General features: G+C 36.6%; 1 protein-coding gene across 1 annotated transcript in view; it reads left to right on the top strand.

Moving 5' to 3' along the window:
- LOC144971734 (glutamate receptor 4-like) overlaps positions 1-24,487 on the top strand; it is a 122,823-nt gene that overhangs the window by 35,370 nt on the left and 62,966 nt on the right. Inside the window, exon 3 of the mRNA XM_078912808.1 lies at positions 15,680-15,832. Coding sequence (XP_078768934.1) covers positions 15,680-15,832 — 153 coding nt within the window. The remainder of the gene's footprint in view (positions 1-15,679; positions 15,833-24,487) is intronic.

Genomic DNA, 24,487 nt, shown 5'->3' with positions numbered 1-24,487 from the left:
ACCTAAGACTTCCTTCAATATTTTCTCAGGTTTGAGAGGTTTTTGACAAGACGAGTTTCACTTTATGGTTTAATTGAAAGTTACAAATACCGATAAATGTTTCAAAAGAAGTCACTTAATTAAACGACACTCGGTACAACAATGATGGGCACGGCTTGGTGGGTTAATTGAACGTTACTGTTACTTTTAAGTAAAATAGTCCCAAAGTCCAAAATGTCCACCTGAAAACCATCACATTTACTTGAGCATTTATAATAAGCGATATACGAGGTCCTCAACCGACAGTAACACTTAACATGTAGGACGAGACATGACGCATGTAAGGCGATAGTATAGACTATTTCTACGAAGACAACGCACTCAACGGCCTGGTTCTCATTTTACAACTGAATACGGTGAGAGAATGTGAGTAAAGAGCTTATTCCAAAGACTCAACTTTGCACCGTTCGAAGCGGGACTCGATCGAACCTTGGCCCTATCGGTGCGAGGGCTAGTGTCATAACACATGCACAGGACCACAAAATATGAATCAAACTAGGCATATCATACACATTGACAAAACGATGGAGTTAAATGACTAATTTATTTGACTAGATAATGAATACGTCTGTGGAAACTTAAAATCCCAACGGAGACCGTGATGTAATAAAGTAACTGTATGTAATGTAATGGATGCAGGGAGGAGACATAAACATTATCAAAACGAATGCATTGTTCCATACATCGGGGACTTGGACAAAATCAAAAATTAAAAACCGAAATGATGTGTTATTGCTCTTTTGTTGGCAATCACCCAACATGCTTGCGTGTGATTCACGACAGGAGAAAAACTGACATGTGGGAGAAAATATTATTATAGTTGTAGTAGGACGATGGAGGGAGTGAGGCATGGAGAGATAGAAATAGAGATGGATAAAGAGATGGAAAGGGAGGAGGTTGATCACATACGCACATGCACGCTCAAAACACACACACACACACACACACACACACACACATATATATATATATATATATATATATATATATATATCATCCATCGTGGCTTGTACTCTTGAGCACGTTGGCGGTCAGTGTGTCTCCACGTATCTCGATCCTCTGTGGTGCCATGAACTCGGCGTTGCTTTTAAAATCACTTTTGGCCATTGTTAAGTTATTTAAATATATGTCATTCTCTGTCTTTCTCTAGCTCTCTTCCCTCGGATCATCCCAGATGTTACTAGCTTTTCTATTCTGTCTCTTCTCCACACATGTCACAGAAAACCCGTAACTGCCTCTTTCTGATGGTATTTATCAATATACTTCCACTTCACACCTTGGCCAACACTTCCTCATTCGTATACGTGTCTGTCTACGATAATCTCAAGATTCTTCTATACATCCACATCTCAAATGCCTCTAACCTCCAAGTACATTCTTTGTCAAATGTCCACGTTTCACAGAAGTATACAAGGGTACGTATAACATATCATGTTTCCACTACTTGCATTCTTGTCTTCAACTTTATGTTGTTTGACACAACTGGAGGCATTTTATGAAATACATTTTTTTGCTATTGCTATTCTTTGTTTTATATCCTCAATGTCACGGGCGTCATGGGAAATGATAGTGCCTAAATATTTAAATTTCTTTACTTGTTTGATGGACTCTCCTTTACTTGACAAGTGAAAGGTCGTGTTGTTGTCATTCTCTGAGACCACAATGCATTCGGTTTTCTTAACATTTAGTTTCAGGTCCATCTCTTCACTATATCTAAAATTTTATGCACGTTTTCTGAAGAGTATGACATAAGAGTACCATCGTCTGTGTATCTTATGTTATTCATATTCTCCCCCTCAACGACGGCGCCATTCATATCTTCATTTTCTTTGAATATTATTTCACTATGTATGTTAAGAAGGTCCGGTGATAAGACGCAACCTTGTCTTACTCCTTTCTGGATGTTTACGTTTTTCGATTTTAAGGACAAACACAGAGAGTTATTTTAATCTAATTACAACGGTCGACGATAAATATCCAAAAATGACTTTTTTATTGTTATAACTATTTACCCCGACACAGACGAACAATACGACATACAATTAATAATACACTAACTTTAGAAATTGTGAACACTTTGAAATCTTTTGAATTATTCAAGGAATACCAAAAAAAAAAACAAACAAACAGAGGAAAGAGAAGTGGAAGGAAACAAAAACATGAAACACAACTCAGTCAAATAATTTTAATTCTGCTAATATCAATGACGGAAGGCAACGGAAAAACACCGTCACTAACAAACTTTCCCAATAATCAGCTGTCCCGGACACGTTGAACTTTTCAATATATTTGCATAAGTATTGTCGTATTAAAAAAATATTGTTCCGCTTACAGCTCGTCGCCAACTTCAATAATGTCTGTCAAACTATAAGTTGGCTTTATCGGACCACAAAGAACATTTATAAATAATTGCTTGCCTAGTAACCCATACAATTACCCGATAACGCCTGGAATAAATAAAGTTAATATCACTTTTTTTATTGTATAATGACCACCAATTAGGTGATTAGTTCTCACTAAATTCTCTCAAATCGATTATAAACCTTTAAGCTTTTAAATTGTGTGTGTGTGTGTGTGTGTGTGTGTGTGTGTGTGTTGTTGTTGTTGTTGTTGTTGTGATTGGCATGCGGCAGAACTTGTCGGTTAAAAAAAAATTAAACGTGTACCATCAATATTGCGCACATTATCGGACGCAATATCTAGAACGGTACCAAAAATTAACGAAATGGAAGAGTATAATTATTTGTGGCGGTGATCGTGGCACGGAATGTTTTATTGCCACGCGATAGCAGACTAAAGACCATTTCCTTTACAACTTCCTTAATCAGGCGACTTCCGGTTCTCAACATTTTTAACTTCCGTTTCCTCTTCCTTTGCCCGCGCTACACTCAACACCAATCGGGCGAAATCGTTTTTTCCCCCCTATTACTGTTCTCAGTTAATGGTTACAAAGAAATGTATATCATGCAATATCTATATGTTAATGGCTTGATGATGTAAAGGTCTTTTGAATATTAAACGATTTCGTGGAGATATTTAGTATAGTATAGTTAGTGTAACTTGGGACTGTAATTGATTTAAACTACTGGAAACAAATTCTTCATGAAAAATATTGATTAGTTAACTAGACGTCTAGTGTATCGACGTAAATATCATTGACCTTTACTCAATGAAAAAGAGAGAATTTTGTACTACACATAAATTCCTAATAGCCGTGTGGATGTGTGGTATGACACTCGCTTTCTGATCGGAAGGTCCTGGATTCGAGCCTCGCTCGGCGCATAGTTGATTCCTTGGAAAAGACTCTTTACTCACATTCTCTCACCGTACTCAGGTGTAAAATGAGTACCTGGCCGTTAACAGCGTTGTCTCTGTCCGAAAAATTGTAATATCGCCTAACAGGCGTCATTATGTCTCGTTCTACACGTTAAGTGTTGCTGTTGACTAGGGACCCCTTGTAAAGCGCTTTGAGCACGTTTAGTGGATATTGCACCATCCCAACAAATCAGTCATAAAGTTAAGAAATTGGATCATAAATTTCGTAATTCTATGAACGTTTGCGTAATCGTAGGCGGGTCTGATACCATGAGATCACAATGTAACACAATGTTTGTAAATAAAGGTTTATTGCCGCCCATACTTGCTTACTTTCCAGCTGCCCGCACTCTGCGATGACAAAAGTCTGCCCATTCCCTTCGTCTTTAAACTATCGAGTTTGCCAGAAAATTATCATTGAAGAGAGTTTAAAATTTTTTTTGTACGGCTTTGCAGTCTAGTGGTATGACTTTCGCCTTCGCACCAGTAGAACCAGGGTTCGAGTTTTACTTTAAGCGGCTCAAAGTTGAGTCCTCAGAAAAAAGACCATTTACTCGCATTCTCTCATCGTACTTAGTACTTAGGTGTAAAATGAGTACCTGGCCGCTAACAGCATTTCACCCGTCGAAAAAAAAATTGTAATATCTATCCATCTATGTATGTATGTATGTATGTATGTATGTATGTATGTATGTATGTATGTATGTATGTATGTATGTATGTATGTATGTATGTATGTATGTATGTATGTATGTATGTATGTATCTATCTATCTATCTATTTATCGTCCTATGATATATCAAGTATCTATCTATCTATGTTTGTCTATCTATCTCTGCTATTCATCAATATATTTATCTTTTCCTAGTCCCTTCTCTCTTCCGTTCTCCCTCATTCTCCTTCCTTTTTACTTTTTATAATCTCATTTATCATTATTACTGATTCCCTCCCCTTTTCGATTTTCACTCACGTTGTGTTTTCAAATGCAATCTAATAAACCTGCGGACAATCAAACTCCTGCCGCCTCTGCCAAAACGCAAAGAATAACCCAGAGTATACGACGACTCCGCGAGGCAACAATCCCACTCAATGTCTCCTCGGGTATTCAGGACAAAAATAATCAACTTGTATTCTTGTACCCGTGGACAAGGCAATGCATCAATAGTCTGGAGGAAGAACGGTATTCCCCTTTTGTATTGATTTCATTTTCTTGCCAAATTGGCCTAACAAACCCCTTGAGATGAGGAACACGCGTCTCGATTCATTGCATTAAGTCTAGAAGCAATCAACCACACGTTGGCGGCGATAACAATGTAGAACGATTTTGCTCTTTGAGAAAGTGTGTATGTATGTGTATTTATTGTGTACACGATATTTGTATGTTTACATCTGTGTGTAAGTACGTGTGTTCTGTTGGATTGGGGGGCACATTGGGAGGCGGGTTGCGAGGAAACGGAAGTAAAGTAGAAAGGAACCGGCTGTTGTAGATAAAGAAGTTGTGAAGGAAATAGTCTAAAGTTTGCATACAGTGGAAAATAAAAAAAACCTTCTGTGCCAAATTAAATTATCATGGCATTGTTGAAGGCTCGATTTTGTTTTTCGTTGTGACAATCATGTTCAGAGATTAGTTCTGTGAAGCTATACCTGATAGAAATAAAGCAAATATTTTAAAGATATCAATGCCAACCAAGAGTGATTGCACGTTCATGGATATTTGCTGCTATTTGATGGTGAAAGTATCATATAATCATAAAGGGTTTTATAGGTCAAAATTCCTTTGAATATACTGTCATATACACAGATATTAATTTATAATTAATGTTGATACAAACAAAAGAATAGATAAACTTTATGCATAAAGTACATAACTTCGTATATATAAACAAAAGGTTTGGTCTAAAATAATCAATTTTCATTAAAGACTTGCTGATGAAAACAATAATTCATCGTATAGGTACTTCAAGGCATTGATTTGGGTCTCTATCACCAGCATTTTTTGAAGAAAAAAATTATTTCAGTCTTTTTTGTTTTAAAATCAAGCGCATTTCATGTGAATGAAGAAATAAATAAATAAATAAATTAATGAAGAAGTAAATAAGTAAGTAAATAAATAATTGAATAAATAAATAGATAAATGAAAATGCACATATCTTAAAGTCTCATGAAACCTAATGCTCTTCAAAATGTTAGTTCTTTTGCCTCAGCTGACTACAAGAAACAAAAATACAATTTTACAAGATATATGTCACCTGCTAGACGCCCATTTTATAATATGTATTTAATCATTCCAAAAACTGTCAATAACCATGTAATCATTCTTATCTGTTTCGAGTCAGAGGTAATGCGTTTCCCATACTTAAAGGTCACAAAGCCTGGGACAGAGTAATGAACTCATAGTCACTCATCCGATCACTGACCACGTTTATCTTTACTTCAGTTTGCTGGGGGGAAAGTGTACCGTTCGACCAATGAAACCACACAACGATTACTTGTTCTTACAACACGGAAGTCAGGAGTTTGGTAGGCACACTGTTTGACGGAAAAATCAATTTTTGGGTATTATCTAGGTGGGCACTTTATATCAATAACATAATGTCAAAAGCTAACATATCACTTGGCTTCTTGGTATGAAATTATATGTACCAATGCAATCGACGGGAAGAGCACAAGTTTACAATGCATTGGTCAGACCTATACCTGAATATGTATGCACTGTTCGGGACCCGACCAACAAGCCTATACCAAGAACATTTGAACAAGTACAGAGATAAGCCTCAAGATTTGTCACTAATTGCAACTTACACAAACAAGGATGTTTCACAACTGCACTCGAATTAATACAGTAGGAAACATTAGAATCAAGACGGAAAGAGAAACCCTTCAACTTATCTACAAGGGCATCCATTTCAGCATAACATAAATACAGATACCACAATAGTTCCCCAAACAAAATTGCGCAAGCACCAGAAATCATCGCAGCAGCAGATACACAATTCCAAAATTCAGTATAAATGCGTATAAAAAAACTTATTTTCCGACGGACCATCAGGATATGGAACAGCCACCTACTAGAAGTTTTAGACATTAAAAAAGAACACTTTCAACGAAACATTATAATTTCATTTATCAATATTGTTGTAACAGGCAGGAAAAATATTATAAATTGTATAAACAACTGCAGCGATGAGGAACGAGCATTTTGCAGGTCAAAGCATTGAACTTGAATGTTGTCTTCTACTCAGTCAGGCGATGGAATACGTTCAAGTACAGATATCGCTGATTTCTCTGGCTTTTTCTCTGCAAATTTCATAATTGATTTTTTACTACATATAACTATTCTCTGATATTTGTCTTGCATTCCTGCTTCAGAAAATTTAAACTTCTGATTCTTATATTTTTTTTAAAATTTGTAAAATATTTTTTTTTTCCAATGGCTTGTAGATTACGCAAACTCCAATGTCTGTTTAATGCTACAGAAATCAGGAAAAACTCCTGCCGCATGGGCATTAAGGTTTTGAAGACTTGTTTAATTTGTCAAGGTGGAATTCCTTCAATGTGTACCTATGGGTATATTAATTCATTCGTATTGTATTTTTTGTATAATTGAAATGCCGAAGAAAATATTTTGAAATAATTTCCATATAAAAATGATGCGTCGCATTAAAGTCTGAGATCAGACCACAACTATAAAGATATCTTTCTACATACTTACTAGAAATCAATGTTTTAAATTATTTCTTAAACCGAAGTCTTCATCGCTAAACAATTCCCAAACCAGTAATTACAGCGTTCTACTTTCTACTACCTCCAAGACTACACCATACATTCGGGAATTCCCGAGATAGTAATTAAGACACGTTCTCCACCAAGAGGGTCAGCGAAAATATGCCCCGTGTTCAATTCATCAAGTCTGTTTGTGACAGGTTTATTAAAATGGACATTTCGGTCATATTGTTAGTGATAGGCAGGCTTCAGACAGAGACATTCGCCTGCAATACCTATATAACTCGTCGATTATTTCAAATGTCCACTAGCATATCGAATAATATGACTTTGCAGTACGAAAAAAAATTCTGACCTTCTTATATGTTTATATGTAGTAACATGCGGCGTCGACGTAAGGTTAGCGGCAATTGACGTGATAGAAATTAAATTGATAGGAGTTTACAGTAAGTGGAGTCGCGTTATATCCGAAACAAAAAAAATGATATTAAATAAATGAGAGCAGAATATACATAAACATCAAATAAAAGTTTTAAAAATATCCAAGCGCATCAACATTAGAAGGCATTTTGTGTCATTTTTAGTTTATAATTTTTTTCGCCAGGTAGACAGGTGATCAATTCACATTAAGTGACATAGAAGAGAATATAATCTATTTGTTAAAACATATTGCTGTGCTCTATTTCAGTTTTTACCAGCCAGAAAATGTAAACATTTTACAGAAACGTATTGGCGATAGGGAAATAGTTAAACTAATTAACTGATATTAACAATATGAATGATGTGATTTAATCATAAATTAGGTTTCTAAAATATTTTAAGCGCAAACCAGGGAATATAAAAAAGAGTCACCTCTGATATAACGTCTATAAACGATAGGCCCGTATCCAATGGTGATAACCTTTTAAAAAAATCATAAAAAGTTACCGGGATCCGATTACATGACAACTAAACTCACGGCATCACCATCCACTGAATATCATTTCGATTCTAAGAAAAGAAACTCATACAGTTTACTTCATCGTAGTGATTACTTTTGTTTTCTAGATCGAGAAATAACTTTGCTGTCATTCCGCCATTTCGAACAAAGTCAACCAAAAAGATACAAGTAAATTCAGTTCAATATAACCAACCCGTCCACATTCTTCTATCCTCATCAACCATTAGCTTATCCGTGCTACGAGCTAACTGTGCATTGAAATACAATTACCCATAATGCCTTGGTAATGGAGGACTTGGAATTATCCTGATCTCAGGGTCTGGGTCGTGTCTTCTTGCTTTATTACATTGTCTGTAATGCTGTCTCAAGCTCCCCATCTGCAGGCACGATCGTGGATTGCTGAGTCATAAGTGTGTATCGACGTGCATGGAAATTAGACAAAAATGGGTGTGTTTAGTGGTCAAAAGGATCTAATTAACTGCAATCAATAGTCTATTAAAATTTTGTCCTTTTTGTGTTTACATAGTCCTTTTAGATACATCAGAGCAATTGAGCCTGGGTTTTTACCGGTTTCTATAGTGTTAAACGGGTAATAGCGATTGATTGCTAGCCTTTTAATTAGGAACCACTTGAGAAGCGCCTTGAGCACGTTAAGTGGATACCCGCTATATAAATGCTCTAGTTTAGTCCATATTACGTGTCAAAACAAAACCAATTGTAAAATGACCTGCAATCAGAGCAAGCAGATAGATACGAGACAAACAGATAAACGGATTGAGAGCCGAAATATAGATAACCAGCAGGCAGGGAAAACAGTCCGACAAACGGATGTATAGACAAACAGATCGACAGAAATAACCAAAGCACGAGACAAAGCACTATTCACAAGAAGAAATCGGTCAGCATTGATAAAAAGGCTTGTCAAAGGCACTTTTATCACAATCTGTTACTGTCCTTCGTGGCATTAACCCAAACCGGATATCTACAAAGGTCTGAGTATAGGATTCGTTTTAGTGTGTAGACTTAAAAATCATTCTTTGAGTCTTTCTAAAACTTGTCATGATAAAAAAAATCAGAACAAAATAAAAAGAATATAAATAAACGCGACCCCCCCCCCCAAAAAAAAAAAAAAACAACAAACAAAACACAAAAAAAAAAACAACAAACAAAAAACAAAAAGGAAAAAGAGTCGCCACCAACCAACCAAACAAACAACAGCCGGTCGTTGACCTCTAAGCAAATGCGGCAGTTTTGCCGAGCAATATTGTAGAATGCCTTTAGTACAGAATTAACCTGAATCAGGGGGCAAGATATAATTTGAGATGATTTGTCTTATTTTAACACTTACTTATTTTCCCAATTAGCAGTAGATAAGTAAAAAATAAGTTCTGTTAAATTTCGTGAACATTGTTTGCCAATGGAATTGTTTCTTGTGCAAGGGGTGGCAGCCGGTGTTTCTTTTTTTTACGAAACCCGCCGAAACCCGACAAAATCCGACAAAGTTATGGGAAGTAGGCAGCAGTGGGGAGTGAACCCGGAATTCAGGGAAATGTACACCATTGGGAGTGAACCTGGGACAATGGTTTTCGGCGGGTTTCGTAAAAAAACAAATCCAAAGAGGATGTTACTTTTTTACGAAACCCGCCGAAACCCGACGAAACCAGACGTAATCAGACAAAGTTATGGGAAGTAGGCAGCACTGGGGAGTGGACCTGGGACTCAGGGAAATGTACACCAGTGGGGAGTGAACCTGGGACTCTGAGTTTCGGTGGGTTTCGTAAAAAAGAAATATACGAGGGCGTTTCTTTTTTACGAAACCTGTCGAAACCCGCTAAAATTCACCGAAATCCGCCGAGACCGACCAAAGTTATGGGAAGTGGGCAGCAGTGGGGAGTGAACCAGGGACGCAAATCAAATACTGTTCTAATCCAAAATTTAGTACCTGGATCAAGATGAGCTATTAGAAAATTAAAGGAAGAAAATATGACTAAAATAGAAAGACTCACTCAATGTACTACATCCAAACGCAAATTAATTTTAAAAAACCAATATTCAAATTTCATCCGATGAAAATTTATTCTTTTGGTCTGTTTCAGGTAAAAATCATGTCTAGATCTAGTGCAGCAAAAGCCACTAATTTCAGTCAATTCCTTTGCATAATAAAAAGAAACTATAAATAAATCTAACGTCTTTTAACATTATCGATGCTGACTTGATAAATTCAAAGCATACCCCCCCTCCCTTCCCAGATCCCAAATAAAAAAAAAACCCCGAAAACATATATATATATATCCAATTGAAACAAGAACACAAACAAAACAAAACCAAAAAAAAAAAGAAGAAAAAATACAAGAGAAAGAAAAAGAAACATAAGCCATACAAACAAACCAATAGAAAAAACAACAAAATCTCCCAAAAAAGCAGAACGAAAACAAACAAATAAAGAATGAACAAAAAATGACAAGGGATATTTAAAACCCCCCAAAACAATAGAAATAAACTGCATGAGAATTAAGCATCGAAATTGGGCTGGTTTTGGTTCTGAAGACTTAAAATTCATTTCCATGTGGATTGGTCTTGGGGTAAGTGGACACCCGTATTTAAAAAAAAAATCAATTAAATAATAGTTTTATGTATTGTGTGGTTGTACCTAGCCAAAATAATGTGTAGCAAAACAATAATCCTTCTTCACCCAATCTGCCGACAAAATGTAAGAAAACAGAATGAGTTACACATTGTAAGCTCACACCACCAAAGTCAAGAAACAACAACTTATTTATGTAAAACAAACACGAAACGAGAGAAAAGAACAAAATCCAAAAGATTTTTCAAAATTGAACAAGAGACAAAAAGAAGCAAACACAAGCAAGACAAAAAGCAAAATCACACACATAGCTACACATTTCCATCTTGTAGTTTTGGAGTGAGTGCTATAGGATGGAAACACAAAGTCAAGATACTTTTTGGTTTGTTTCTTTCCATTTCTTTATTCATTCAGTACTCGTCTATGACCTGTCACCCACAGAAATCAGATAGAAATTTCTCATGGGATGGGAAGCCATCTCGTACTCTTTTAGCCGATACCAATTCCCCCCCCCCCCCCCCCCCTTTCTGTGTCATCGTTGTTGCTTTTGTAGTCGTAGTTGTTGTAGTTGTATATTATTATTATTATTATTATTATTATTATTATTATTATTATTATTATTATTATTATTATTATTATTATTATATTATTATTATTATTATTATTATTATTATTATTATTATTATTATTATTATTATTATTATTATTATTATTATTATTATTATTATTATTATTATTATTATTATTAATAATAATAATAATGATAATAATAATAATGATAATATTAGATGGCATTTTATTGTTGTTGTTGCTTTTGTGTCATTGTGACGCTAGTTGTGGTGATTGTATTGTAAATACTACTTTTTAGGCTGGTAAATGTAATATGGTTGAACATAAAATGAATATAACCTTTTCGATGAAGGAGAAACCCCCACAGTATTGTATAATTTTGGCTTTAAGTTAATTTGTAAATCAATTTACAAACATGCTAACCAAACTCACTTATAGGTTAATTCATATTTGTTGTAATGGAAAAAGGGCCATTCAAGACGCATGGTTTTTTCTGAAGTAGAAATTTGTGTATTTGATTACAAAAACTCTAACGTTGGTGAATCCAATGTCAGAATATAGGATTGGTGATATACGATTATTAATCCTAATCTCAATGTTTTTATAAAGCATACTTCTCGAAGTCCCAGGTTTGAGAGATTAGTCAAAATGAGGGTCATTCAAATCGATCGATACTTGAAGGATTTGTGTATTTGATTACAAAAACTCTAACGTTGGTGAATCCAATGTCAGAATATAGGATTGCTGATATACGATTATTAATCCTAATTTCAATGTTTTTATAAAGCATACTTCTCGAAGTCCCAGGTTTGAGAGATATAGTCAAGATGAGGGTCATTCAAATCGATCGATACTTGAAGGATGATTTTTCTGGCCAAAATTTTAAATAGAAGTTTTTCCAGAGTACGGCAAGTCAACTGGTTAATATCGATCGGTTAAGATGACTCACCAGCTTGTCAAAATGTCTCAAACCTGGCACTTCGTGAAGAACGCTACGTATCATAACAATGACCTGCCATTTTTTATTATGGCATAATATGACTATGCCATACGACTGTGCCATATCTTCCTTTTTCTTTGCCCTGGAATGACTTAAAAGTTTTTTGCAAGCACCTGCACCGAAAACCAAAGCAAACGAATAGTCCCTCGTGATGAGACTATTGCGTGACCAAAACTATTGTCCTATAGTCAGTCAACCTAGACACTGGAGCAAGTTTTCGTTATGATGTTACATCTCCGTCAATGGAAAATACGATCTTTTGTCGGTTCCAAGTCCCTCACGCACGGAATATTGCGAATAGGATTCAACAGTCGTGACGTCACTTTTTGGGATGGTCTTTTACTTGTATTTTGCTCTCTGCTTTGTCCGGCACTGTTTCATACACACTTATTCAGATATTTATTTTGACCTGTTTTTATCACGTATATATTGAACAGAGTCTAAATGGCGTTTAGCCGAGAGAAGTATGGACAATGGAACGGTCATTACCATCATTAACTTACAGACTGAAACTTACCTAAATTTACGCCACAATACAAGTCGACGATGAGATGACCAAAAGAAAATTAAAAAGAGAGTTGTTAGTAGAATTGGAAACAAATAATCCCAATGCTTATAATATTGGATACAACTCACAACTTACATTCTTTTGTGCGGCTATGTGCTCTAGTGGTATGACACTCGCTTTCGGATCGGAAGGTCCTGGGGTTCGAGCCTCGCGCTCGGCGCATAGTTGAGTCCTTGGAAAAGGCTCTTTACTCACATTCTCTCACCGTACTCATGTGTAAAATAAGTACCTGGCCGTTAACAGCGTTGTCTTTGTCCGAAAAATTGTAATATTGCCGAACAGGCGTCATGTCCCTTCCTACATGTTAAATGTTGCTGTTGACCAGGGACCCCTTGTAAAGAAGCGCTTTGAGCACAGTTAGTGGATATTGAGCTATGTAAAGCTCAATTTAAAAAAAAAGAAATTTTTTATATATAATAATTTAGCCAGGTAACAATTCACACCTGACATTCAAGTGGAAAATCAACGACTAAATCATTATCAATCATTGGACACTGGTTTGGCCACGTTCAAAATTGCTTGCTTTTATGACAAAAAGAAATATCGCACAGTAGAGATATTGTGTCGTAATTTTTATGAGGTTACGGGCCAGTAAAGAGTCCCGTTTCGTCACACAATGTATTAATATTGGGCGTGATAAATAGACATTAATCCAGATCATTTCCAACGATTCAGCATGCACAGTGTTTTTTACAATGCTTCTTTTATTCTAACAGCAAGCCATATGGAACCAATATAATCTTTTATTTCTTACAAGATAAGTTGTCTGTAATAAAATTCTTGCAATATCGGTACTTCTATTACTGTATAAAATAAACATTCCGGTTTACGTTTCCTGTTGGTGGAATAAACGAAGTACTGTGAAGCGCAACACGCACACAGAGTCCATGGAAATGCGCTAATCAATGTTATTGTTTATCTAGTCAACCTAAAGGTACGATTACTAACTTTGCACCCACTATTCTGTTCCTTGACTATATGTGGCATTTTTCGTTCTTATATATTCAACTTGTCCTGGGTCTATTTTATACGACATTTTCTTATTGTTTTTGAAAGAAAAATGATAAATTGATAACAATAATCAAAGATGATGGGGCATTCGCGTGACTGAAACATTTGTTGTGTAGTCAACTTCAGACATGGTCTTAGTAATAATATTAGATATAGGTCAACGAATATTGTCTATTCATTTTGTTATCATAAAGCGATTGAGATTGACATAATTTAATTTATGCTAACCAGAGCGTTGATCAATTAGTTCTTACCATATTCAAATCAATATTATCCTTACGTGGTTCACGCTATTTGGTATTTTATTGCCAGCCAGAATTGGTGTGACTATTAATATTTTTTCCAAGATCAAATCAAGTTTATTTTTATAGTTCCCATCGTGTGATGAGCACAAAAAAGAGCAGTAAATAGAAGAAAATAATTAAGAGCAATAACCAACAAGAGCTGACAAACAACAACTCTCTCTCTCTCTCTCTCTCTCTCTCTCTCTCTCTCTCTCTCTCTCTCTCTCTCTCTTATTATCTCTTGACTTTTCCAAAGTGTTTGATACTGTGCCCCACAAAAATCTCCTGCAGAAACTAGGAAATTACGGAATTCGTGGCTCTCTATACACATGGCTTTGTAACTTCCTCACAAAACATACCATGAAAGTAGTCCTAGAGACGGCACGTCATCGGATGAATGTCCAGTCATACAGGAGTACCACAGGGAACGGTGCTAGGACTCATACTATTTGTTTCAGCAATGACCTACCTCTACGAGTAAAATCTCAGATTAGGTTATTCGCCGATGACTGTCTAATATACCGACTAATAAAATCTGCAAACGATCAAAAATTGCTACAAGAGGACTTGAATAGTTTCGAACAGTGGGCTCATGATTGGGGAATGCTAAAAAGTACAATGAGACCTACAAGTTAAACAACACCGTCCTGAAACAGGTTGACGATAACCCATACCTTGGCATCACCTTCTCAAAGGACTTGAAATGGGGGAAACTCATTAACAAAATAACCAAAAAGGCAAGCTCCACCCCCGCCTTTCTCCGCCGAAATCTTAGCCACGCCCCAACGTCATGCAAGCAAAACGCCTACCTCGCACTTGTGAGATCACAATTGAATACGGAGAAGTTGCTTGGGACCCCTACCTGAAAGAGGATATTCAAAAACTTGAGAGAGTCCAGAGACTAGGCGCCCGGTTCATAACTGAGGACTATAAGAGCAGAACCCCAGGATGCAAGACAAAAATGTTAGAAGAAAGAAACCTCATCAGCCTCCAACAAGAAGAAAAGAAACCCGTCTGTAATTCATGTTCAAGATTATAAAAGACAAAATACCAGCAATAAAGGCAGACTCCTTTTTCACGCCACGACCAAACAAAAGAAAGACCCGAGCAACCATTGAGGACGCCACTGAAATACAACCAGCGCCTACCATACAGATACAGATTATCATCATCATCATCATCATCATCATCATCACCATCATCATCATCATCATCATCATCATCATCATCATTATAAAAATTATTATTATTATTATTATTATTATTATTATTATTATTATTATTTTATATATTATTAATTATATATATTATTATTATATTATATTATATATTATATATTATTATATTATATCATTATATATCATTCATATCATCTTCATCATCATCATCATCATCATCATCATCATCATCATCATCTCATCATCATCATCATCTTATCATCATCTATCATTATTATTATTATTATTATTATTATTATTATTATTATTATTATTATTATTATTATCTATATTATTATATATTATTATTATTATTATTATTATTATTATTTATTATTTATTATTATTATTATAATTATATTATTATATTATTATTATTATTATTATTATCATCATCTTATTATTATTATTGTTGTTGTTTTCCCCAGGTGCCATATTCGACTACAGAGATCTGGAGAGCCAATGGGCTTTCGAGTATGCTTTAGATCGCCACAAGGAACTGTCAAGGAATCCACCTTTTATTTTTAATGTAACAACGGCAACTATTGACATCACCGACAACTTCCAGTTAGCCAGTGCAAGTGAGTACAGTGACGTTTTCAAAATTTAGAAAGGACATGCTCGACAAAAGAAAGAATGTGTGTCATATTTACATCCCGGATTCTGTCCATAGAAAGAATACTCTTCAACAGTCGTAACGTCACTTCCTTCCTAATGACGCATGGTAACTTAGTAACACTGGCTCTAAACTATCGGAACAATGGCGGACGCCGTAAAAAATATTGCTCCGGCGAGCATAAAAGCGTATTCAGAGGGGAAAAACCCATAAATTTGATCATGTTTTGACTTTTACACATTCTGATCACAAGGCATATGAAAAGTTCTAGCCAGCATGAAGAATAAAAAGTAATGATTTTCTTTGTTTAGAACCAAGATGGCCGCCGTTGCCGGGGGGCGTGACTTCAGACTATTGAATCCAATTATGTATGTTCGAAATTAGTTGTCTTTATTTACTGTTTTGTTTACTTAAACCTTTAACCTCAGTGGTAGGATAGGGCATCAGTGATGCTTCGCCATTTGACTCTTCCTTGGGCTGTCTTCTCTTTGCCTCCTTCGTTTGCTCCAATCGCCAACTATTTCTTGGCCTCCCTGGATTCTATCGTCTTGGGGATTCCATGTGAGAGTCTGTCATGTTATGTTGCAGGCAGGTTTTCTAAATCTGTGACCAATCTATCCCCATTTCGTGTTTTTATTTGTATATTTCTAAGTTGTTGACTGGCAGCTACCCAAAGACCTTCATTTCTGACTTTATCCACCCATCAAATGCTCAAAATCATCTTTAGATATTTCAATATAAGAGTAAAATTTTTGGTGACACCCTTGGTAAAGCCCATACAGCCTTTCAAGTCGTGAAGGAAATTTGGAAATCAAAAGACATACGGGTCTCGACAAAATAATTTTTTAAAAATACCAATAAAAATCTGTATTATTGTATGGATCAGAAACATGTATTTACTGTCTGCCAAGCCAAAGTTAAGTATTATTTATAACATCATTGCTTTTGTTAACAATGAAAAATTAAAAAAAAAATAATTAAAAACCCACAGGAAAAAACAACAACGCAGTGATGGAAAAGTGATAAGTCTTTGGATCATGAGGTCAAGGCTTGATTAATAAAAAAAACTCTTTTTACATAGAGAAATATCCTCTAGATTTGCTCAAAGCATTTCACAAGGAGCACCAAGTCACCAACAACATTTAATACGTAGGACGAGACGTGACTTCTGAAAGGCGGTAGCTAGGCCTATTACATACTTTTTCTTTTCAACAGAGAGACAATGCCTTAACCACTTAGGTACTTATTTTACACATGATTGCGACGAGAGATTGTGAGTAAAGAGCCTTTTCCAAGGAACCAACTTTGCACCGGGATTCGACAACTAAAGCCCTCCGGTTTGTTGCAGAGGACCACAAAGCATGTCTAAATATATCCTTTAAAAATAAGTTTGGGGCCATAATTGTTCGGTATAGCCAATCTTAAAGTTTTTCCAACACGAGCACAGAAATACTAGCAGTTCTAAGAATTATATAACCATTTTTGAAGATTGATTTATAGCAAACTTTAAAAAAAATAAATGAAAAGTTTTTTTTTATCATTGTTGACGCAAATGATTCTTTAAATAATCTGGCATAAGGCTTACCAGTAATTATCGGATGTGTTGCCAGATCCATTTTTAACGCACCAACGGTGTTTATTACGAGAACGATTTTGAGTGTTGACGACTCAAAAGATTCGTCTTTACCGATATAAAGTTCCACTATATAAAATAATTAAATTTGACAAATGCCTGTTCCTAGTAGCCTTTATTTCCCCGCAAATATTGCGGGTTCACGACGAGTAATTAAAAAGAAACCCACAGAAAACCAAACCCAGTGATACCGAAGTGATAAGTGTGCACCGCAGGGTCCTGGTTTAATTACCGACTAGTGATTTTTTTCTTGTGACCTTGGAAGTTTTAATGGGTTGTCTGAGGTTCTGTACATATCGCAGACAAAACTTCAAACAATAATATTATGTATTTAAAAAGAGCTTTTCATAAAAATGTGGGCCTTTTTAAATTAACGTTTGGTTTTGTCCATATCGCAGAAAACCTTTATACGGAAATGTGCCTTTTAGATAATAAATCTGTGTTTTTAAAAAAGCGCTTTTCAAAATAAATTTTGACATTTTAAAATCAACCCTGGTTTAACCAAATTGTTCATATGGCAGACAAACTTTAAAAGGAGGTTTGCATTTGAAATAATATAAAATGCGTTTAAAAAGATCTTTCATCAAAAACCAAAAATGGACAGTTTAAAATCAAATAAGCAATCACGATACTTTCTGCTGTAAAATAAAACGACACATTTTAGATCGATGAAACAACCAGTGCCGGCTTTCATTGCATCTAACATGAAATCATCTCAAACAATTACTACACCCTCTCATGAGAATAATGAAGAAATCGCGTAGAGGGAGTGCAGTGGGATTTAGGGAGCGGAGGTTGGTGGGTGGATTTGGGTGGTAGGGGGGGGGGGGGGGGGGAGGGGGAGGAGATGGGTGGTGATAGTAGTCAGGGAAGGGAGGGAGGGGGGTGAGGATATGAAAGGCAGTATTAATGACCAGTCACGCTCTGGTCTCATCTCATTCAAGATCTTGGATGTTTTGTATGTAAGAATTATTTACCCCGGGGTATCTCTATACATCTCGGGCATCGATCCACTGCCTTAATATCCAAGAAGAAGATGAAGAAGTGAATGCATGTCAGAAAACCTTGTTAGTTATTCATTCATTTTATTGCACATTTTATTTTGACAACTTGTCAAAGTTGTCAATGAGAGACTGTTATTAATTTAGTTATGCTTTTCAGTTGTATTAATGATAGAATCGTGCTTGGAGTGGTAAAAAGTGAAGCATGCTGAGATATATTAAAGTCTTCATCGTCATCTATATCATCATCATCATCGTCATCATCATCATCATCATCATCATCATCATCATCATCATCATCATCATTCTACTCCGAAAACGCGCGCTCTTGTGAAGAATATTAATAAGCAGTTGATCGTACAAATTATTTTGGTAACATCTGTTGTTTAAAATTAGCACAAGGCAAGCTGCCTTTGGACTCCCAATAGTTCGGTAGAGCACTCGCTTCACGCGCAAAGGGACGGAGATTTATCATGGGTGAAGTCGATATTTTTTTCCGACCACCCTGTCCCAATAGCTTAGTTGGTAAAGCACACGCTTCACTCACAACGGGGCCAACATTGATCTCAGGTGCCTTCGAGTAAGTGATTTGGTCACTGGTTCTGTTATATTTGGCGTAAAGTACTTTGCTTGCGATAGACTAGCGTCCAATCGCTATTGTTCGTTTCACGCTATACAAACCGGGGTAAACTAGGCTTCATGGGCCTCATGGCTCTGAAGGACTACTTTTTTGTCCACCCAGCAGCTATTGAGTAGCAGAGTATGTTCTACTGAAAGTACTTGCACTGGACTACTGGCCTGTCTTAATGATAGAGATCACTGGATGTTACTAACAATTAACGCTACAGAAACTGAAATTAACTTCTGCTTTCTTGGCCTATCAATGCTTCCGGATCATTTACATCTTAAATCGAATTTTTTGTTGCATACATTTTCCTCAAACATGAGGCTCTTGATTCTTTATCCTCCCTCCCTATACACCCAACATTTTTTTTTTGGGAGGGAGCTGGGTCTAATGTTATGTCTACGTTTGAAAACCGCATGCAACTGCCTGTTTAATCCCATAAAATCTGATGAACCTCAACTCCATCATAGAACCAATAGGACAGTAAATCGAAAAGATTTTTAAAACTAACAACAAAAACAAAACTTGAGCATTGGTATAGAGCAATACCCACTAAAGGGGCCCAAAGCGCTTTACAATGGCTCCCTAGCCAACAGCGACACTTAACACGGAGGACGAGACATAACGTCTGTTAGACGATATTGCAATTTTCATTCGGATAAAGACAATGTTGTTAACGACCATGTACTCATTTTACACCTGACAGCGGTGAGAAGATGTGATTAAATATCCTTTTCTAAGTATTCAACTATGCGCCGCTCAGAGCGGGAATCGAACCTTGGACTTTCCAGGCGAGTGCTTTACGATGTTTTATCAATTCCTCTAGAAGGCCAAATAGAGTCAAATTTCCATTCGATATTTTTTTGCACTTACACTCCTAAAATATCCGTCATAGCCAACTCATTCACATCTGAGTCGAGTAGCGGAATGCACGTCCTATGACAGGACTGCGAGCTATAGAGTCTTGTGATCAAATTCTAGTTCTTTCTTCATTTAGTCTTTGATTCTGTTATCAAAATACCCACTGTCCGGCACAGGAGAAAAAAGGGGTAATTGAAATAAGCATCGCGTTACCAAGAGGATATGCTTTGTTTACATTGGATCGAACAGGGGAAATAAGAGAAACAGTACCAATGATTAACTTCGTAGGTCTATCTTGCGTTTTAAAGGTTACAATTACAAAGGGCAGACCGAGAGAGAGAGGGAGAGAGAGAGAGAGAGAGAGAGAGAGAGAGAGAGAGAGAGAGAAAGAGAGAGGAGGAGAGGAGGAGGAGGGAGGAGGAGGAGGAGGAGGAGGAGGAGGAGGAGGAGAGAGGAGAGAGAGAAGAAGAAGAAGAAGAAGAAGAAGAAGAAGAAGAAGAAGAAGAAGAAGAAGAAGAAGAAGAAGAAGAAGAAGAAGAAAAGAAGAAGAAGAAGAAGAAGAAGAAGAAGAAGAGAAGAAGAAGAAGAAGAAGAAGAAGAGAGAGGAGAGAGAGAGAGAAGAAGAAGAAGAAGAAGAAGAAGAAGAAGAAGAAGAAGAAGAAGAAGAAGAAGAAGAAGAATGGAGTCCCATTATCTCAGATGGTAACACTCGCTGCACATACAAAAGGGACTGAGATGGAATCCGGATGAAGTCGAGATTTTTTTTTCTAACCCCTCTACTCTCTGTCCACCCAGCAGTGATTGAGTAACCGGGTCCGTCAGACATGGTTGAAAATTCTTTGTGTTAAGCTAGCGTCCTATTCGAAGGGTAACAAGCAAATGCTATTGGCCGTATCAAGCCACAGAAAGCTGAATAAACTCTGGCCCTTATAGCTCTAAAAGACTTGCTTTTTTATGCAAAAAATATTTTTTGGAGAAATACAAGACAGATCTTGACGTCTTTGTCCTTATCCAGGGCACAATCAATAAGGCCAAGTTGTACCACCCCAGGGACATCTTATTTAAGTACGTAACGGTTTGGTCAAGTAACACTAGTCTCAGTCTATATTAAACTGTAAACCACTGAAATGGGGACGAGAGGGGCGGGGGGGGGGGGGGGGGGGGGGGGGGATGATGGAACACAGCCACAGTCCTGACGTCACATGACAAAAGACATTCTTTTCAATTTTTTCCGTATAAATTTTACTTCAAATATAGAGGGAATGAAGTTGACGACATCCTATCTCTGTTATTGTTTTTATACTGCAAGAGAGGTGATAAGATCTCATCAATTTCTCTTCCACAGATTAAAAAGTTTAAACGTTACGCATACTATTATTGTGTATTGTTACGATTGTTTAGGTTAACATTTTACTTAACAGCAAATTATCAATAGATCTATTAAGAATGAATCTCAACTTTCTAACTTCAAATATCGATCGATAAAAATGATCCTAAAATTGAAGTAAATGTTTTCTGGTCAAATTTTTAAAAAGTGCGTTTTGTAAAAGTGCGATAGAGAATTGAGATGTTGACATGAAAATACACAAACTCCGAAAATATGAGAACAATTTTGCTAAAAAAGGTATTGATCTAAATCCTAGAGTTACTGGGTTGTGGTCTTGATTTTGATATTTTGTTTTATTCCATCGATAAATTAAATTAGAAAATGTCGATTTGGTGAGTGTTTACGACTGCAACAAGTTATTGTTTACGACTATAACCTCTGTGGGGGGGAGGGGGGGGGGGGGTCCCGATCTCTCAGTTGGTTGAGCATTTGCTTGGCAATCAAATGAAGCCGACATCGATCCCGGGTCCCCCTGTCCACCCAGCAGCGATTGGGTAGCGGTCAGGTACAAAGTGCTTTGCGATAAACTAGCGTCCTATCCAAAGACTAGCAAGCAATTCTTATTGTCCGTTTCACGTTATAGATACCGGGATAAACTCCGGGTCCATGAGTCTATTGGCTCTAAAAGACGACTACAACCTTTGTACCTATCTGCCTATTGGAAAGAACATACCACTTATATGGCCTATTAGAAGTTCTTTCCTATACTTTCTAAAATGGTATACAAAATCGGGTCAAGAAAAGGACGATTTATGAGCTATAATATGAATCTACATAAATTAGTCTATTCCTGCCTTTTCTTATCTTATCCTTTCCAAGTTATGGTTACTAATCATATTGAGAGTCGCTTAATGATATCATCAATTAGAAATCCTTAATCACTGGATAGTCGTAGCCACATTGAAGATTATTTATTTATTTATTTATCATCGATCAAGATAACTTCTATTCCATTTAAAATTAATGAAAATATAAAGTGAGGTGGTTTTTGTTCAATTATATCAAGCAGACAAATCAAATACTATGAAAATATTCAATCTGCTTCATCAAACAGTCATGGATTTATAACTCAACCAAGGAAACAAATAGTTGTTTGTTCTGATTGCCCTAGGGTTTTTACACTGCCATGCTCTGAAAAAAGAAATAACTCATTAAAAAAATTTTGGCCATAAAACTCGTCCTTAAAATATTAATCGATTAAAATGACCCTCGTATAAAGCTCTCAAACCGGGGCTTGCTTCAAGGAAGTGTTGCAGGTTTGATCGTTTTTGACAACATGAGGGTTGTTTTAATTGGTCGATATTTGAAGGACGAGTTTTCTGTCCAAAAATGTTAAAATGTGTTTATTTTCCTCCTGAGAACAGTAGTGCAGACATTAACAACGCAATACCACTATGACAAATGACTTTTTTCATTTGAATCTTAAATCAAGGATTATTGTCACAAGCTGGGAGTCAATTCGATCTATTGATATGATAATGAAACGTTTTATGGACAAATTAAATCAAGCTTTTGTCATTGTGGGACAGAACGATGACAACTAAAATTGATGAATTTTATATCTCTCATTTTTATCCTTCTTTCGACCCACTTTCCCTCCCCACATCACTTTACATTGCTCTTTCCTATATCCCTACTCCCCCCCCCCCCCTCTATCTCGCTCTATCTCTCGCTCTATCTCAATTCCTCGCTCTCCCTTTCTCCTTTATCTTCTTTTAAACTAACTCCCATACATTCTCTTGTCATCCTCCCTCAGTGACAACGTATCTGCTACCACCACAAACGTCAACCTCCTCAATTCCCTCCACCGCCTCCTTCTTATTTTCCTCCTCCTACTCCAATTTTCCTACTCCTAATGCACACATACATACTCACAAACACATTGACAACCTTAACTCCGAATTTTATCCCACTTTCTGATCCCTAACAAGATAAAAGCCCCCCATCACGTGATAGCGATAGCCAAGACATGCCCGTCCCCATGACATGACACAATGATTGAAATGGCCCCGCACAGCTAGAGATTTCAGGTTTTAAAAGATTGACAATTATGGATGATCAACGACACACTTCATCTTTCTAGATTCTTTCTTTCCATCATTCTCTTTACTTTTCATACCTTTCTCTTCTTTTCTTTACTTCATGCGATTCTCTTTAAATAAATCCACCTCCTCCCCCCCCCCCCCCCCCCCCCCCGGACTTAAATTTTACATCTTTGCATTTAACCCCTCCCAACCAACTTTCTCTCTCTCTCTCTCTCTCTCTCTCTCTCTCCCTCTCTCTCTCTCTCTCTCTCTCTCCTCTCTCTCTCTCTATATATATATATATATATATATATATATATATATATTCACAATCATGTCTCTTTAATCCTCCATTCCCAGCATTAGAGAGACGCGACTGTTTATATCTAATTACTATTCTAAAAAAAAGGTAGTATAGGTGTTATGTGCTTCTTGTCACTCCTGAGGTAACTAACCACACTGAATGTTGCTTGATTGTTAGCAATAGACTAAACAAAATGATCGGATAGTTTTCGACACCAAATAGAGATCGCTCAAGAACTTTTATTAAGTAAACGAGAATGTAGCGTGAGTAGGATGTTTGCTCCATTAACGCAGACTCAACAAATATAAAATACAATTCTAATCTGCCTCTTCAAACATGGAAGCTTTTAAAACTCAATCAAGGAAGCAGATATTTAAGTTTGTTTGCTCTTCTTGTTTTAATTTAAAATATAGACGTCGGCTTGAACACTGTTTTTCAAAGCAACAGCACAACGCACCTCAAAAGAAAAATTCACAAAGCAATGGGTACATTCCGACTTATTCGTCAGCCTTACGTCATATCGTCCTTTTATCCGTGATTCTTTCCTCCTCCTCCTCCTCCTCCTCCTCCTCCTCCTTCTCCACCACCACCTCCTCCTATTCTCTCTCTCTCTCTGCACCTCCCCTCTTTCTCTCTGTCTGTTTGTCTCTGTGTCTCTTCCCTCTCTCTCTCTCTCTCTCTCTCTCTCTCTCTCTCTCTCTGTCAGTCTCTTTTTTTTTATTCCCCCCCCCCACCTTCTCTCTCTCTCCCTCCTCCTCTCTCTATGTGTCAACCTGTCTGTCTCT

Source organism: Berghia stephanieae, chromosome 4 (assembly GCF_034508935.2).
Source record: "Berghia stephanieae isolate SIO BIC M18660-M18661 chromosome 4, UCSD_Bste_1.3, whole genome shotgun sequence".
Lineage (NCBI taxonomy): Eukaryota > Metazoa > Mollusca > Gastropoda > Nudibranchia > Aeolidiidae > Berghia > Berghia stephanieae.
The sequence above is the reverse complement of the archived record's forward strand: the minus strand, read 5'-3'. Positions and strand labels throughout refer to the sequence as shown.